The sequence below is a fragment of the Corythoichthys intestinalis genome, chromosome 17, assembly GCF_030265065.1.
Source record: "Corythoichthys intestinalis isolate RoL2023-P3 chromosome 17, ASM3026506v1, whole genome shotgun sequence".
Lineage (NCBI taxonomy): Eukaryota > Metazoa > Chordata > Actinopteri > Syngnathiformes > Syngnathidae > Corythoichthys > Corythoichthys intestinalis.
In genome coordinates this window covers 7,475,980-7,494,246 of record NC_080411.1, presented here as the reverse complement: position 1 = coordinate 7,494,246, position 18,267 = coordinate 7,475,980, and the positions used below count along the sequence as shown (strand labels likewise).

Sequence of the window (18,267 nt, the reverse complement as noted above, 5' to 3'; positions counted from 1 at the left end):
ACTGGCTAACTTGCTTAGCAAAAATCCGCTAGCTTAAATGCTATAAAATGCTAACGTTTTTTGAAAATGCTCTTCACAAATCATTGAAACGCATATTCCCACAAAAAACGGCTAAATACACCTGTAAAATAAATTACGAAAGCATAAAAAAAAAAATTTTGCTCAAACAAAAACTTAACTTACGTTGGTCTTAACAGGGAGCTGCTGGATTTAACCATGTTAAATGAGTTAAGAATATTATATTCACCGTTTCACAACAACAACATTCAACAAACCATTACAATGCCACGCTCATTAAACAAATACTTGAATCATATCCAAAGCTCACTAGCTTAAATGCTATAAAATGCCTTTTTTTTTTTTTTTTTTTTTTTACAATGCTCATAACAAATCGCTCAAACACATATCCCAAAAAAATAGCTAAATACACCTATAAACTAAGTTACAAATTCATAAAAAAAACTTTAGTTCAAAACATTCCTTATGTTGGCCTTAACAGGGAGCAGCTGAATTCAGCCATACGCGGAGATTAAGGAGGGGGCCGGGGGACAAATCCCCCCCTGGTAGGTGGATTGACTTTCCTATATATGAATTTAAAATTAAGACTTTGCCGGTAAAATGCTGTCTATAGTTGGTTAGTTGTTATAGTAAGTTTTAAAGCAATACAACAACAAAAATGAATGACAATAACAAAAAAAAAAAGATTATAATGGGTCAAAATTATTTTTCGAACATCATGTGACTAGCACCTTAGAGACGGTCATTTGCTTAGCTTAGCATAAACCACCTGAGGACAGAAGAAGCAAGATGGATATACATTCATTCATTTTCCGAGCCGCTAATCCTTACTAGGGTCATGGGGGATGACCCCCGTGTTTCGGGGTCATCAACATATTTTACCCCCCCCCCCCCCCCCCACCCTGCCACAAAAGTCAAACTCTGCCTATGATGTAAAATGAGTGATGTAATATTCACTGTTGCCACTAGAGGGCAGTGTATCCACCCAAATCAATAAAACTAAACGCAAACACTTTCAAAACAAACCATTCCAACGCCACTCTAACGAATACTTGAAGCAACAAAATTTGATTCGAAGCATTTTTCTAATCGAATTACTCGAGTTAATCGATTGTCGCAGTGCTAGCTAATGAATACCGATAAACGTCCTGCATCACATGACCAGCAATTATTTTGCATTACCGTAATGCACATAATGATCTAATTGAGGGACGGCTAGCTTGACTTCTGTTCCTTTTGGAGGCTGGCCTGACCACAGTAGTTTTGGCGGCTAGCAAGTTTAATGCTATGCTAACTCTGATGCAGGTCGGACTTTCAGCAGCAAAATTAGTGGTGTTTGCCCCACCTCCACAACATTTACGTCTTTTTACAGTACTTACAGAGGCTGCTGCTTGAAAAAAAAAAACCTTCTTATATCCTTCCTCTTCGAAGGAGGCGGCGGCATGTGGTATTCCTGTCGGGCTGTCAGTGGGGCGTCTGTTTAGCGGGAGGGGGCGGGTCAAGTCATCAGCCAATCAAACTTGTATGGGGCAGAAAAGATGGACTGAAACATTAAGCAAGTGAAAAGGGATAAATGCAATTCTGAAAATAATGAAAATAATGAACTTAATAATGGCAGGATTTATTCCATCCTTGCAAGAAGACAATCTAAATTACTTATATAACTTAACTAATTATATAAAGCAAATATGGTTGCTTAAAAGTTGGTGGGAACAATTTGAGCATCCTGAAAAGTTGGTACAGTGATATGAAAAAGTATCTAAACCTTTTGGAATTTCTCACATTTCTGCATAAGATCACCATCAAATGTGATCTGATCTTAGTCAAAATCACACAGATGAAAATACAGCGTCTGCTTAAACTAAAACCACCCAAACATTTATAGGTTTTCATATTTGAATGAGGATCGTATGCAAACAATGACAGAAGGCGTGAAAATAAGTGAACCCTCTGCCTAAGGAGACTTATAGAGCAATTGAAACCAATTTTTATCAAACTATTTAAGTCAGGTGTGTGCACATTGCCCAATCACTGATGAGTTGTTTAAAGCTGTCCTTGCCCACTATAAAAAACACACCTGTTGAGAATTGTCTTGATGAGAAGCACTGTCTGATGTGCATCATGGCTCGGTCAAAAGAGCTGTCTAAAGACCTGCGATCAAGGATTGTTGATTTGTATAAAAAACAAAACCATCTCTAAAAGTCTGGGTGTTCATCAATCGACAGTCAGAGGTTGTCTATAAATGAAGAGAGTTTGGCATTGTTGCTTCTCTCCCAAGGAGTGGCCGTCCACCAAAGATGATGCCAAATGTTCAGCGCAGAATACTCAGGTAAAAAAAAGAACCCTACAGTGTCTGCTAAAGACTTACAGAAATCACTGGCACAGTCCAATATCTCACACACATTAACATACCCACTGTGAAGTATGGGGGTGGGTCAGTGATGCTGTGGGGCTGTTTCGCTTCCAAACGCCCTGGGAACCTTGTTAGGGTGCATGGCATCATGAAGGTTTTGAAATTCCAGGACATTTTAAATCAAAATCTGTTGCCCTCTGCCCAAAAGCTGAAGATGTGTCGTCATTGGGTCTTTCAGCAAGACAATGACCCTAAATATATGGCCAAATCTACACAGAAATGGTTCACCAGACACAAAATCAAGCTCCTTCCATGGCCATCTCAGTCCCCAGACCTTGTTCTGTTGGCAAAAGGGGGTTGTACAATGCATTAACACCAGGGGTGCAAATAATTGTGACACACATTATTTGATGTCAAATAATTTTTTCTTCATGTGGGATTTTTTCCCCCACTGAATGAATGCACTTATATTAAAGGTTGGATTTTTCTTTTTTTCCATTAAGGTCCCATATTATTTGAATTAAAAAATATATATATACTAGAAGCTAAAAAACTAGGGCTGTCAAAATTACCGCGTTAACGAGCGGTAATTAATCACGTTAAAATATTTGACGCAATTAACGCACTTGCCCAGCTCAGACAGATTTAAATGACAGAGAGTGAAAGGCCCACTTGTTGTGTTTTGCGGAGTTTTGCTGCCCTCTGCTGGCGCTTGGGTGCGACTGATTTTATAGGCTTCAGCACCCAGGAGCATTGTGTAAGTAATTACTGACATCAACAGTGGCGGGCTACTAGTTTATTTTTTGATTGAAAATTTTACAAATTTTATTCAAACGAAAACATGGAGGGGTTTTAATATAAAATTTCAATAACTTGTACTAACATTTTTCTTTTAAGAACTACAAGTCTTTCTATCCATGGATCGCTTTAACAGAATGTTAATGCCATTTTGTTGATTTATTGTTATAATAAACAAATACAGTCCTTATGTACTGCATGTTGAATATATATATATATTAGGGCTGTCAAACGATTAAAATTTTTAATCGAGTTAATTACAGCTTAAAAATTAATCGTAATTAATCGCAATTCAAACCATCTATAAAATATGCCATATTTTTCTGTAAATTATATGTATATTCTGTAAAATAAATTGTTGGAATGGAAAGATAAGACACAAGATGGATATATACAGTCAACATACGGTAAATAAGGACTGTAGTGGGCATTTCACTCTACTGTCATTTAAATCTGTCTATGCTGTCCTCACTCTGAAGCGTCTACTTTTTCCAAAGCTAGACGACGCTAGCTAGAGTGAACGACGCCTTAATAATCAGATTTCTTCCTTTTTCATCTGATTTATTAATAAAATGGCCTCAAACCATTGTCCTCTTTAGACCGTCGTAAAACTACAAAAAAAACAGTACACAAGCATTGCATTAGCAACAACGTTAGCTTAGCACGCTATACAGGTTCACTAAACATAAACAAGAAGCGTCTCATACAAAAAATATAACAATTCGCTTACTAACATAATATGTACATTCTTTACAACAACCATACTTACGGACAAATCTTGTCCAAGGATCATATAAGCACAACATTACAACGTAGGCGTCAGCCCGAGACGTCGTGCAGCCATATTGAAATGGCAAGAAATGGTAAATGGTGTTATGTCGCAAAGCGACCACAAGAGTTCGCTGTTAGACAGCACAAAAAGCCTTGCTGTAAAACTTGGCAAACGGCAGAATACTGTCTTAGCGGGACGTGTGCGTTAATTGCGTCAAATATTTTAACGTGATTAATTAAAAAAATGAATTACTGCTCGTTAACGCAATAATTTTGACAGCCCTAAAATATATCCATCTTGTGTCTTATCTTTCCCTTCCAACAATAATTTACAGAAAAATATGGCATATTATATAGATGTTTTGAATTGCGATTAATTATTTTTTAAGCTGTGATTAACTCGATTAAAAATGTTAATCGTTTGACAGCCCTATCTTTTTCAGGGGTGCCAATAATTATGGAGGGCACTGTAACCCTATGCAAACCTACGCTCTTGGTTTCACCTGAACTAATAGACATGAAAGCTAGTAAAATTCAATATTTTGCATTGATCAATGCACAATAAATCAAAATAATTGATCGACTAAATTCCAGCCTATCAATTAATTAGGTCCATATTGGTGAGAAATGTAGCCCTGATTTCCCGCTCCCTTCAAAAAATGTTATGCCGTCATATCGTCCCTACCAATGTTGAGACCAAACCTAAACCCTTGCCCAATTACTCTCGCACAGAATCATTCGAATACAACGAGTAATCATATTCGGCGCTAGTTGAAGAGTACAGTGATTGATTTTAATGGCTTCATAAACAACTATATAAAAACGGTTCATAAAAATCCATGCACTCTCAGTGTAAATTTGAAATATAGAGGGGAAATTATGTACAACACCGAACCGTAGCAGTGACTTCATTCGTTTAGGTGGTTCACCACAAATATACTTGGCTGCATAGAACATTGACATTATTATTGCCTACATCGAAATGCCAAACAGAAAAGAGAAACAAATGTGGAAAAAAATATCTAAGCAGGTCTTTTTAGACTGATTTCAACAAAGAAGCACTCAAAACAAACTTTCCCTTTAGCAAAAAGTTACATTCTGAAAGCGTGAAAGGACTATGATACAGAAACTCGTCGCGGAACAAAAAAAAAAGTTGCCTGAGTTGATAAAGTAAAATCTTAATAAATTCCAAAAAGCCTGAGGAAAGAGACCACCGATTTACTATCTTACATCAATATACAAACAAGGTCACGGAAGGGAAGAAATTGCTCATAAAATGTCGAAAGCAAATGCATTTTTTACAGCTAAAATCTTCTTAAATTACTCCTCTCACCAACAACTGAGAAATTCTGTAAATGAGGTACGTCAGGTAGCGAGCCTGAGCCCAGTCTGGACCTTTACGTCAGCTTGATTGGTGTGACGTCTGACGCTTCGACTGACTTAACACTTAAATAAGGTAATCACATTTGAATAAAAATGGAGAGACGGACATGAACAACAGTCAAAACGCAGGATCCAGTGTCACGGGTCGGTGGGAGTATGAGGCAGCGCTCAGGGTCGATTGTGTCCAGAGGTAAAAAGAAAAGGAAACTTTATAAAAAATAACAAAAAATGTGCTGCGTGCAGCGTTGAACTCTTAAATACAAAAATATGCTATGATTTTTTTTTTTGTCTTTTTTTTTCTTTCTTTGCTGCCTGGTTTCGAGGCGCCGTTTAGCGTTCATCTCCGGTCGTGGCACAGTGCTTTCTACAGTTTCCCTGTAAGGCACCGGGGGGGAGTGGAGTGGGCTGCGTTAGCCAGCCCGGGTAGCTCCTGTTATGTCTTGCGCCCGCTCCAGATCTGCTCCGGTGTGCTCTTGTGGTCGGACGAGTAGTCGAAAGGAGAGCGGTGGCCCAACGGGGAGCGCGAGTCGTACGGGGAGCGCTGGTCCCGGGGGGAGCGGGGTCCGCCGGCCGAGGACCGCTGCTCCGTCTGCCAGTCCGAGTGGTAGCGGTAAGACGAGCGCTGGTCCGAGTGCGAGAGATCTTTCGGGTCCGGCCGGTGGTCTCTGCCGGGGCGCGCTTCCTCTAGCTTTCGTTGCTTACCGTCGCTGTAAAGTCTGCAAGGCGCACATGTCAATCAATTTGTCACAGTCGACGTCTAAGCAAGGAAGAAATATTTATCAAAGACAAAACATTAAGAAGTTTCAGTCAAAAGACATAATACTTTAATGGCTAGGTGCGCACACTTGTAGTACTTGGATTAGCAGGGGTCGGGAATCTATGGCTCGCGAGCCGGATCTGGCTCTTTTGACAGCTGCAGTAATGAGCATACGTGACTTTTGCGGCGTATGTTAACTTTTTCAATGCTCCGACAACACTTCCGCACTAGATATAATCAAATAGCAACCTCAATGTGCTACGTTAGATCCCCCAAGTCCCATGCAATTGGCTGCGTGAGCCCAGGGTGATCTTGGGACATGTAGTCCATATATTAAAACCGGCGACTAGAAAGCTGGTTCACAGTCATTTTAGTGGGAAAGTGGTAAAAATCCATGTCGTTGTGTCTATATTTTATTATCTATCAATTGCATTGGCAACGCAGATGAGGCAGAGACACTGTTCAAGTGGGGTTGCCGTATTTTGCTGTCGAAAATAGTGGCCGATGTGCGCGTGAGACCAGGAAGTACAGTGTAGGGCTGCAGCTATCAGTATTTTGGTAATTAAGTAATCGACTGAAAATTCTATCTATTAATCGAGTAATCGGATAAAACTTTTTTTTTAGGTAAAGAGCAATTACACATATGGATGAGAAAACAAGACATTTCATGTAATATTGAACCATTTTCAGTCTATCAATGTATTTTCGATGCACATTGTTGAAAACAGCCAACAATTTCATCTCCAATGTGACTTAAAAAAAAAAAAAAGACTAATTCACTGCTTTCACTCCAAAAACTTTTAGATCTTATAAAAAAAATAAATAATAATAATACGGTTGTTCCGATCATGTTTTTTTCCTCCCGATCCTATCCCGATCGTTTTAGTTTGAGTATCTGCCGATCCCGATATTTCCCGATCCGATTGCTTTTTTTTGGCTCCCGATTCAATTCCAATCATTCCCGATAATTTTTCCCGATCATATACATTTTGGCAATGCATTAAGAAAAAAAAAAAAAAAAGAATAAAACTCGGACGAATATACCGTACATTCAACATACAGTACATAAGTACTTTATTTGTTTATTATGACAATAAATCCTCAAGAGGCCATTTACATTATTAACATTCTTTCTGTGAGAGGGATCAACGGATAGAAAGACTTGTAATTCTTAAAGGATAAATGTGACTTTGTATATTGTGACTAAATATGGCCATCTAGTGCATTTGTTGAGCTGTCAGTAAATGATACTGTAGCCATTTAACTGTTCTGCCCAAATGCATGATAGGAAGTGCAACCATTTAACTTAGCCACCTTTGTGCTTTCAACAATAGGAACTTTAGCCTATACAAAGCTAGAATTCCGCTCAAAAAGTAGCGGGTATTTAAAGCTAATCAAACAACAATTTGCGTTTCAGACCCCGCGTATCGATCAGCTTTCTTATGAAAGAAAGAGGAAAAAGTCCTGTGCTAAAGAGAAAAGCAATCCCAATGACAAAGATTTTAACATGTATTTTACAAATGAAATGCCTCAATGAATCATTTTTTTCTTATGAACGGTTTTCAAAAGCTTTATTGGTGGATTTTCTCAAGTTAAAGCGCCACACAGAAATTAATAAATTTAATTATGTAGGCAGGATCTGTGTATTATTCTTAATTTTTTATTACAGGTGTTTTAGCTCATTTCAATTTAAATGGGCTATTATTTATTTTATTATGTGTTTATATTTTACAGTTTTGCAGTATTCTTTTATATTGTATATTTTTTGTTGTATAACTTTAGTTCCTATTTGAATATTAGTTCCTACTTGTTTTGTTGTGGTAGGAGGGTTTTGTATTGAACACGGGGCCGTGTTGATTATTATTATAGCAGAGAAGACAGCAGTAAATCAAGAAAGACAAGTCAACTGTGCCCCGATCTACCACTCAAGAGATCTGATGGACTCAAAAAGTGGGTTACGATTGCATATTAGTTTGAAAATAGACCGGATCCACCGTATTTTTATACGAGTGACTTCCGGTCTGCCCGATCCAAGCTACCGGTAGTAGTAATGACGGAGGAGGATCGAGTCTTGCGTCAAATAATAAGTTCTCCCGTTCTTTTCGCGTGCGTCGTGTTGAGCCGCTTCTGGGACGTGTCTAACACTGCAACTGGTGTGCATTGGCTGATTGACTTTAACTCCCGCGTTTTACTGCGTTCTCGTGGCAGCCACGTTGTCGCGCCGTTGACGTTTCTGGGTTATACACTGTCCTACCGTGATGGTCCTCATTATAGTAGAGAAGACTGAGTAAATATAATCTACACAAAGAAACTGTAACCCGATTGACTCACAGCCTCGAAAAGTAAGGGTTACATTACGTCAGAAACTCATTCGGTACGCCATCGTTCCGAACCGAGCACCACGTACCGAAACGGTTCAATACAAATACATGTACCGTTACATCCTTAGTAATCAGTTAAAAAAAAAAAAAAAAACGCAAATTATCCTCGCAGTTACGCGTTAAAAATGTCATGGTTGTTTTGATGAACACATTTATATTTGGAAAGTTACACTTGCCCTTTAATAGTTATTCCCTTTTATGAGCAGAAAATCAGAAGAGAGAAGGTTTATTTTTAAAAACTTCAATCTCGAATGGATTTTTACCCGCTCACCTGTCGTGCCTGTCTCGATCCCTGCTGTCGGGTCTGTAGTTGTCTCTGTGGTCTTTGCCGTTGCTGAACGTGGAGTACGGCCGCTTTCGCGACTCTCCGGCGGGCTTCCTGTGGGCCTCCGCGGAGTGCCTCTCCTTGCTGCCGTCGTGGAAACGAGCAGAGGGCTGGTGCCTGTCGGAGCTGTAACTGTCCCTGCTGCTGTCGTCCTGGTGGGAGTTGTCTCTCAGACGTTCGATATCTTGAGATAAAAGGTACAAAATTATTAGTCAAGAGGAAAGCGGTGACAAAGTGAGCTCACGCTGAACGTAAAATGGAGAAATTACCTGTGTTTTTAAAACCGATTGGGTTTGAATTCCTGGTGTTTTGCTCCATTGCCTGTTTACAAATAACAAACACAATCATGGATTGATTAAAAAAGTGCTTCTAATTTTTGGAAGATTATCTGAATTAAAAAATATCACACATGATGTAGAAATGGCTTGCTCCAGCTAATTACAATGACATTCATATACATTCTGATTTGTAGTTTAAACTAGCTCTGCAGCTATGAATTATTTTAGTAGCTGATTAATCTATCAACTAGTTAGTTCGAATTAGGGCTGTCCCAAACGACTAATTTTCTCCCGATTAGTCAGCAGACTATTTTTACGATTAGTAGACTAATCTAATAATAAAAAAATTGTGAAAATGAAATTTTTGTTGACGCTTATCAATTCACAAAAACATATTGGAACACTTACATTTATTTAATAAAGTACAAATAAACACGTTAATAGATTTTTCATAAAGGGTGTCATTTTAAAGGCTTAGTGTAGAATCAGAATTCTGAAGTATGTGGGATTAACTCCAGAAATCGCTATTTATATGATGAACATGACATGCTTTTATTTTGAAATGTTCACCGGAAGTACGTTCGCTAAACCGCTAACTTCAGCTTTACATGCTGCAAAAAAAGCACTTTTTGTCATTGCATGTAGTGTCAGTAATAGATTTTTTTGGTCATTTTTTTGGCAAGTTTGCAAATGCTGTTAACCAGCGATTTTTCATGTCAGAAGTGTCACCTTTTAACCGCAAGTTTGCTTTCACGAGACAACTGCCAATGTTTTATGGCAGGCTAAAGTAAGTTGCCTTTTTCCCCCCATTCACCTCAGTGTAGCAGTGCTAATGTTACAGTGTTTAATATAGATGTGTTTTCTTATTTTGTATGTCTGAACTTTAATTCTACAGCGTGTTGATAAGAGAAAGGAACTGGAGTCTCATATGCCATCAGCACGCACGCACCAATGTATGCACGCGCGCATGTGCGCAGCGATAAAAGGCAGCCGTGAAAATTACCGCCCTCATTTTTATTTGCCGTGCGATAAATTGCATATCGTGAAAAGCTTAGCAACTTCAATAAAACATGTCGTTAGATAGTTAGATGGACTTACAAACTGGGTGACGGCGCTTTAGGTGTTTATTCACGGCCGACATGCAGCCAAGCTTGGCATTGAAGAGACAGGACACAAGAGTGTACCGTCCTTTGTTTCTTTGAAATAAGTCAATGTTTTGGACACTCTGGTGCGCTTTTTTGGCTTTGTGCCGCTTTCCCCGCTTGCATACAGAGCGTCGACATTCTGAAATCTCCACGCATATATATTTTTAACCCTTCATTAACCGTCGACGAGGATTTACGTCATCGATGACGTCGACTATGTCGACTAGTCGGGACAGCTCTAGTTCGAATAATCGAGTAATCGGATTAGGAACATTTAATGCGTTGCAGAATAAAATTTAGCGATGCAAAACAAAAGCTTGCTAAGATTGTACTTTCAAAATAAAATTCCTGAGTGTTTCTTCAAACTATGCACAATTGCACTTTCATTTAAAAATAAATTAAAATACCTGAGTTAAGCCTCGAATGGTATAAAAAACAAAGAATGAGGATCTAAGTGCACCAAAAGAACAATTGTATAGCTACAGTCAGCTAGCTTAAATGCTAAAAAATGCCAGCGTTTTTAAAACATGCTCTCAACAAATCGTTCAAACACATATTCCCACAAAAAAACAACAGCTAAATACACCTCTAAACTAAATTACGAATGCATTAAAAAAACATTAGCTCAAAAACTTGCCTTAAGTTGGTCTTAACAGGGAGCAGCTGGATTCAGCCATGTTTCATGAGTTATGACATTCACTGCCAAATCAAACTAAATGCAAACCCTTTCAAAACTAACCATTACAAGACCACTCTAATTACATGAGTATTCAAAGCAGCAAAATTTGATTCGAAGCTTTTTTTTTCTAATCGAATTACTTAAGTTAATCGATTAATTGTCGCAGCACTGGTTTAAAAAATTTCATTAGTTTTCATGTCAGTTGGCGGTTCCAAAAAAAGGATTGTGAACAACCAAAAATGCAAATTTGCAATTAAATTCATGCATGACTAGTTGAAATAGCAGATGAATTAATTTGATAAATTGAAAAGTGTCAATTGAATATTTGATGGTTATGGTACGTACCTGAGCATTTTCTTGCCTTTTCTTGATGGCGTGTTTGTATAATTTATGCAGTTTCCTGGCGTCAAATTCAGTGAATTTCGAAACAAATATCCACAGGTTTCTGTAAAAGAAAAACAATATTAGCACCGAACATGAAGGGCTTTAGATGCCTCATTAAAACAACATTCGCAATCGTAATAGTGGTAGAAAATGTGTCATTTTGTGCGATACATACAGTCCCTATCATAGTATTCACGCACTTGGATGTTTTCCCCTTTTATTGCATTCGTAAATCAATCATCAATCAGTTTGTCAAAACAATTTGGCATTTTTACTAGAGATTGACCGATATGAGTTTTTCCAGTACCGATACCGATTGTTAGTAGTTAGAGGTTAACCGATTTTTGCAGCCGATATACATTTGCAGTAAAAGTGTAAAAAAAATAAATAAAATGGCGTAAAAATAATTTGAATAATGCAAACAATGAACTTCATTAAAATGCTTAAAAGCAGGTTTATTTAATCACACAAATAAAAAAATAATAGCTCTAGAAGTGTCTAAATTTCCTAGATTAGAAATTGCTCTCATGAAAAAACCCTTGTTCCAAAGTTTAAAGAGCATACGACAGGAGAAAAAAAAGTCTTAAATAAGATTATTATGTGAATTAGAATCATATTTTGAGACGATTCGACTATATACAACAATTTCGCAAAGAGCAGATGACGAGAAATGAGTCTTTTAATCTGCCGGTTAGCCACGCCTACCATTATAGGGCTTTAGCGTCCCCAACAGGTGGATGACGTCAGCGGTAGACTGGGATCATCGGTTTTACTATTCAGCCCATTGAAGGGGAATTATTCAGAATGAGGAAAACGCGACGAAGAGAGCCGCGAAATGTCATTGTTTCAGTCTCTCTACTCCAATATTTTTACAGGATATTCTTTTTATCCAAGTATTTCCCCCAATTGCTAAATAAATGGCATGGTCATGACAAATACAGTCTTGTGCTAAATGGAATATGAAATCATAAAAATGCACTTATTCAGGACGACATGGCAAAATTACTCCATAATGGTCAAAACTGTCGACTTCACCTTTACTGTCGCACCTCCCGAACAATATTTTATGACACCTAAATCGGACATATGTCATTTCCCTTCCCCGGCTTCGGAGGATGTAAACAAACCAAGAGGCGTGACAGCTAGCCGGCATGCTAACCCAAACCGAGTGATGTTTCAAAGTCTTCGAAGCAGAAAATCACACATAACTAGCCCGGATTATTTGACATGACGAGCGGGTTGTCGATTGTCTTCGCGGACCGGCAAACCGCCCGGCGGAGAGCAATTTATAGCTCGTTCCCCGGAGGAGGGCAGCTCCAGTTGTTGTGCAGCTAACGTTCAGCTAATGTGCATGAGGAGAGCTTTTTACATGCCCATCAATGATCAAACGTAAGTAGTCCTTTATTTAAAGAAAGTTTGTAGTGTTTACTTTGTAATCGCTGTATTCGTATTTGACATAATACAAAACAAGATGTTTACTCACTTCCTTGTAAATCCAATAGTAGGGCTTGTTTTGGCCAATATCCACGGTGAATGGGAACCTTTTGAAATTGCAAAAAGGCGCATATGCCTCTCCCTCATAAAGCAAGATTTTTCTGCAGCCGTTTGGCTGGCGTGGTGCGAAAAATAAACGTATTAATCCGCAAAATCAGCTGAATCCTTCGTCCTCATACACAACAGTACGGCTGTAGTGAATAGGACATCTTCAGCCGTACACGTCACAGTGCCCTCCTCCTCAATGCAAGACCCATGCCGGAAGTCACTCATTTTCATGGCGCGGGATTAAAAAAACTAAATAAATATAGCGATCGCTTCCACACACATCCAAGCGGTCCATATCATTCAGGAGCATAAAATACCACGTGTATTATGAAATAAACATGCTTTTTCGTGTCACATGCACTTTAAGTCTAACTTGTTACAGTCCCACCGTGCCGCCTTCATAATGTGAATTATTTTCAAACAGGAATAACGTGGAAAAATGCTTTACCGAGTGAGTCCAGTCAAATCCGCTCACTGCTGAGAGCAGCCGCGCGCACACACACAATGAGTTGCCACAGCACACTGGAGTTAAACAAGCTAAACAAGGATTAACACATTCGGCGTCTTTGAAGGTAGCACTTCCAAGCTTCTCTGGTAACAGTTCTGTTTTTGGCAGCCATTTTAATTTTCGTCATAGTCTTTAGAACAAAAATACTTATTAATCTTAGTCATATTTTAGTCATTTCAAAATGTATTCGTCGTCGTTTAGTTTTAGTCAATGAAAACTCACATTTCGTCTAGTTTTAGTCGACAATTCTCAAAATGTTTTCGTCGTTTTAGAATCATGAATAAATGTTTCCAAAAATTTCGAATGAACATGACATAGGGGCACATAATTGTAGTCTACAAGTAAATCACCATTTTCATGGTGATAATACACACTCAGCAGGAAAACAGACCGTTATTCGCAATGAATTAAACTCAGCTGGACACCACAAAATGTATGTAAAATGCTTTCCAAGAGTTCAAGAAGACACCAAGTCACCACGCTAAATGCTAATGCGAACACTATGCTAACACTACAAATTAGTTTAGTGTGTGATGATCACTCAGCACAGACCTTTAAAGGCTAAAGCAATATGGCATATCTAGCCAAGATAAGAAAGCAAAAATTTACCAAGCAGCACCTGACACATATGTTTCACAAAAGGAGCCTGGAAAGGGCACACGTTTAAGCGTTTGTGTGGGGTGTGGGGGAGAAGGCGCAGCACGTCACACATTAGTGACACGACCAAACACTGCTGAATGTGTGCTTACTACACATAAGTTAATTTATGACGGAAAGTATGGTGAATTTATCTTGTTCTAATGTCGTCAGACAACAACTGGCATCCATCCCGTTATGTTTTAGTCTCCCAAGACACATTTTCAGTGTGTCATCGTGATGAAAAATTGTTTGTTGAAGAAATATTTTCGTTATCGTCATAGCTGACGAACGGCCGCACACAATGAGTTGCCACAGCACGCTAGAGTTTTTAGCAAGCTAAACGATGATTAACATTTTCGGCGTCTTTGAAGGTAGCGCTTCCAAGCTTCTCTGGCGAGATCAAAGCTTCAACGACTGTCAATCAACGTTAACTTTAACAAGCAAAACTCGCAGTGCACTGCTGACCAAGAAAAGCAGCAAGAAGGAGAGTGAGACTGTACAAGCATGAAGCTGAAAAACAAATATATTTTTCTTCATTAAAAACTTGATCCTTTTCGCCCGATTGCCATCCTCTGAAAAATGGTGTGATTCCTGGGCCCTATCCCTAGTTTTAAATTGACGTTTTCATATCGACCGGTCGGATTAAGAAAAAGGCCGATACCAGTATACGTCAAATTTCCAAATATCGGCCCGATATATCAGTCTATCTCTAATTTTTACAACAAAAATTTATTGGAAAATACTTTGTAAAGAGTTGGTTTCTGTAGCTGGGGGTCGGACTGCCCAGGCCCCTACCTTTAGCTGCCGTCCAACACCCTACGCACCCGACCCCGTTGGGCCCCTCCCACAGGTGGTGAGCCCATGTCAAAGGGGAACCATGTTTCCTTTTCGGGCTGTGCCCGGCCAGGCTCCATGGGAACTGGCCCGGCCACCAGACGCTCACCTTCGAGCCCCACCTCCAGGCCTGGCTCCAGAGGGGGGCCCAGGTAAACCCACGTCCAGGCAAGGGAAAACTGACTATTTGTGTTCATTATTATAGGGAGTCTTTGGAGTCATGCTTTGTCTAGTCCCTCACCTAGGACCTGTTGCCAGGGGTGACCCTGCCTGGGGCATAAAGCCCCAGACAAGATAGGATCATTGGCACCTCCAAAGCCGACACCATGGTCCTCAGTCGTAAAAGGGTGGTGTGCCCTCTCCAGGTCGGGGATGAGATCCTGCCCCAAGTGGAGGAGTTCAAGTATCTCGCGGTCTTGTTTATGAGTGAGGGTAGATCGACAGGCGGATCGGTGCAGCGTCTTCAGTGATGCGGACTCTGCGCCGGTCCGTAGTGAAGAAGGAGCTCTCGATCTACCAGTCGATCCATGTTCCTAGCCTCACCTATGGTCCCGAGCTGTGTGACCGAAAGAACAAGATCCCAGATGCATGCGGCCAAAATGAGTTTCCTCCGCAGGGTGTCAAGGCTCTCCCTTAGAGATAGGGTCAGAAGTTCGGTCATCCGGGAGAGACTCTGTGTCGAGCCGGTACTCCTCCGCGTAGAGAGGAGCCAGCTGAGGTGGCTTGGGCATCTGGTTCGGATGCCTCCTGGACACCTCCTTGACGGGGTGTTCGGGGCATGTAACACCGGCGGGAGGCCCTGGGGACGACCCAGGACATGCTGGAGAGACTGTCTCTCGGCTGGCCTGGGAACGCCTTGGGATCCCGCCGGAAGAGCTGGTTGAAGTGGATGGGGAGAGGGAAGTCTGGGCTTCCCTGCTAAAGCTGCTGCCTCCACGACCCAACCCCGGACTAAGCGGTAGATGATGAATGTATGGATACTTGCGCAGGTATCGGGCATGAACAGCCCTTTTCAATTCCAGCCGCAAATTCTCTATAGGATTGTGGTCTGGGTTTTGACTCCGCCGAATGGCCCGAAATAAATTGAATCAGAATAATAGTCACTTGCCCTATTCAACAAATGATTCATTTTGAGAAAGACCAAATACTCTGTTGTTGAGAAATCCTTCTTACTTTCTCCACTGTTTGATGAGGTCAGGATTGGAATACTCCTTGAGACACTCGGTGATGTGGTCACCAATCTTGATGAGACATTGCCTCGTATGCTCGAGCTGCTCCCGTTCAGATAGTCCCTTCTCCGGTCGGTCCAGCTGCTTAAGCGCCGCTTTTACAGGCCGCATCCTCTCCTTACACTGCAAACAACAATGTTTACGATTAACTCATCAATTGGCTCGTTGTTGTTGGCGTTCAGAAAAGTTTTGAACATACCACGCTAAAGGTTTTCTGGTCGAGTTCTTCAGATTCCTCAGATATTGGAAAATTATCTCCACTTGCCATTATATGGACCGGTAGATCAGGAGCTTTCTTTATTCGTTCTCTGACCTCAGCTTTGCTTTCGGCCTGTTGGAAGATGAAGTCAAACAGAGTTTTAACTTGTGCCTTTTGTGAAGTTTCTCATTCAACTGGGCTCACCTCTTCCGTGTCGTCCTCCTGTTTGTGGACCACTTCTAAAGGTTTGACTTCTTTTTTCTCTTTTGGCTCCTTTGATTCTTTACTGTCCCAGATGTCTTCTTTTTGCTCCTTTTTGCCTTCTATCTTAACATCCTCATGATACTCCCTTTCACCAGATGAAGAGCCATCGTCGTGTTGGGCATCCTCCTCATCTTCCTCGTCGTCGTCCTCATCTTCCTCCTCCTCATCTTCCTCTTCGTCCTGATTCTCTTCCTTTATTGGATCTCTGCTTCGTCTGCTCGGAGCCTTCGCCGGCGTCTCCTCCTGTAATAGTTGACGGTCCCGCATCAACTCGAGCGCTTTCATCACCGAGTCAAACATACCGGCGGATTTTCAAAGTACCTTTTCCTCCTCGATTTCATCCTCATCGTCAGACCGTTTGTCCGACGGGGGATCCGACGAAGCGCTCTTAATCATCTCGTCTATCGGAGTTGGCTTCAGAGTTTCTCTCTTTTTGCTTCTTGGCTTCCTCTTCCGAGAATTTGCCTTCAAATAAAAGTCGTGTTAATCCAAAGAATTCACAAATACATGAAGAGAAAACAAATGTGCAACATACTGTTCCTCCTTGTTTCTGAGCTTCTTTTTTGGCGAGGTCCTTGCTCAGCAACTTGATGAGGTAGTCTGCTCTGGTCTGTAGCTGTTTGGCCTGGGGTTTCTTATCAGGGTCATCTGGTAGCAGCTGAAACAGATCATTGATATGAAAGACTTGTAGGCTCTAATAAGACACTTGTTTTCCTTTACTAAAATATGTTGTTAGAAACACATATTAATGCCATTCATTTTAAAATCTATAATATCTACATGTTTTGAAATACGGGGGTGCCATATTTTACGCGCACAATGCAAGTTAGGGATGATAACGCGGTTGGGCTGGACTGGGAGAAGCTAGCAAGCAAAGCTAGTATGAGGACTGGCATGATTTTGTCACATTCTGCTGCTGGTCAGATTGTTTTGTTACAGAGCTGTGGAACGAGTTCTCAATGTCGTACCTGCATCCAATTCCAGTTCATCAGCAGTGTCTTATAACCGATCCTAGGCGGCTTGCCAAGATTTTGACTTGCTGCCATTTGAAAGTTTATATATCCCTTCGTTGCTAGTTGCATCATTGCCTTGTTTTTTACGTTTGTCTACCTCTCACCGCAGTTTTCCCTCGGTTTTTTTGTTTTGTTTTGATCCCGACCTACTGTCGCAGACCCTTTTTGTCTCTCGCTTTTCTCAATCGCGTTTTGTTTTTGTGTTCAATAAACCGTTTTACGCAATCCCTATGCTATTGTTGTCGGATTCCTGTCTGAAAAGAGTCGCGTTTTGTAATTCCGTGGTCAAGCCAGCAGCACTTTTTTTTTCAGTTAGGTTTCCCTTTCAGGTTTTACCGCACAGACAGACAACGCATATGGGTTGCGATTTCTTTATAAGGAAAATCATGACTCCAACGTCACGCAGAAGTATAGTCATGTGGTCTACGCTCTCGTCTGTTGCACGGAAAACGCGCTGGAGACCTTCATTTAATTGCTTTTCCTGCTTGGTTTGTGAAATATTAACAGTGGTGTCCTGCTCATCACTTTTCTGCGACATGTTTATGTAGTCTGACACTGTAGAGGTACGGCAGCGCTGCCCAGTGATGTCACCGCCCAGAGTGCATTGCGTCGTCAACAACAATGGCGACCTACTAGTTAAAAACTAAAACATTAAGAGGGGTTTGAATACCAAATTATCAGAACTCATAGTAACATTTATCTTTTAAGAAGGCTTTCTGTCCGTGGTTCCCTTTAAAAAATGTAAAATGCTGATTTGCGCTTGTGAT

At 40.5% G+C, this 18,267-nt stretch overlaps 1 protein-coding gene across 1 annotated transcript in view; it reads right to left on the bottom strand.

Annotated features, from left to right (window-relative positions):
* Positions 1–3,588: 3,588 nt before the first annotated feature.
* The window catches only part of chd1 (chromodomain helicase DNA binding protein 1), a 40,726-nt gene continuing 26,047 nt past the window's right edge, over positions 3,589–18,267 (bottom strand). The window contains exons 27-35 of the mRNA XM_057818373.1: positions 17,023–17,145; positions 16,809–16,952; positions 16,428–16,730; positions 16,224–16,355; positions 15,969–16,147; positions 11,234–11,333; positions 9,056–9,107; positions 8,733–8,970; positions 3,589–6,039 (exon numbers count right to left, since the gene is read on the bottom strand). Coding sequence (XP_057674356.1) covers positions 5,757–6,039; positions 8,733–8,970; positions 9,056–9,107; positions 11,234–11,333; positions 15,969–16,147; positions 16,224–16,355; positions 16,428–16,730; positions 16,809–16,952; positions 17,023–17,145 — 1,554 coding nt within the window. The 3' untranslated portion in view covers positions 3,589–5,756. The remainder of the gene's footprint in view (positions 6,040–8,732; positions 8,971–9,055; positions 9,108–11,233; positions 11,334–15,968; positions 16,148–16,223; positions 16,356–16,427; positions 16,731–16,808; positions 16,953–17,022; positions 17,146–18,267) is intronic.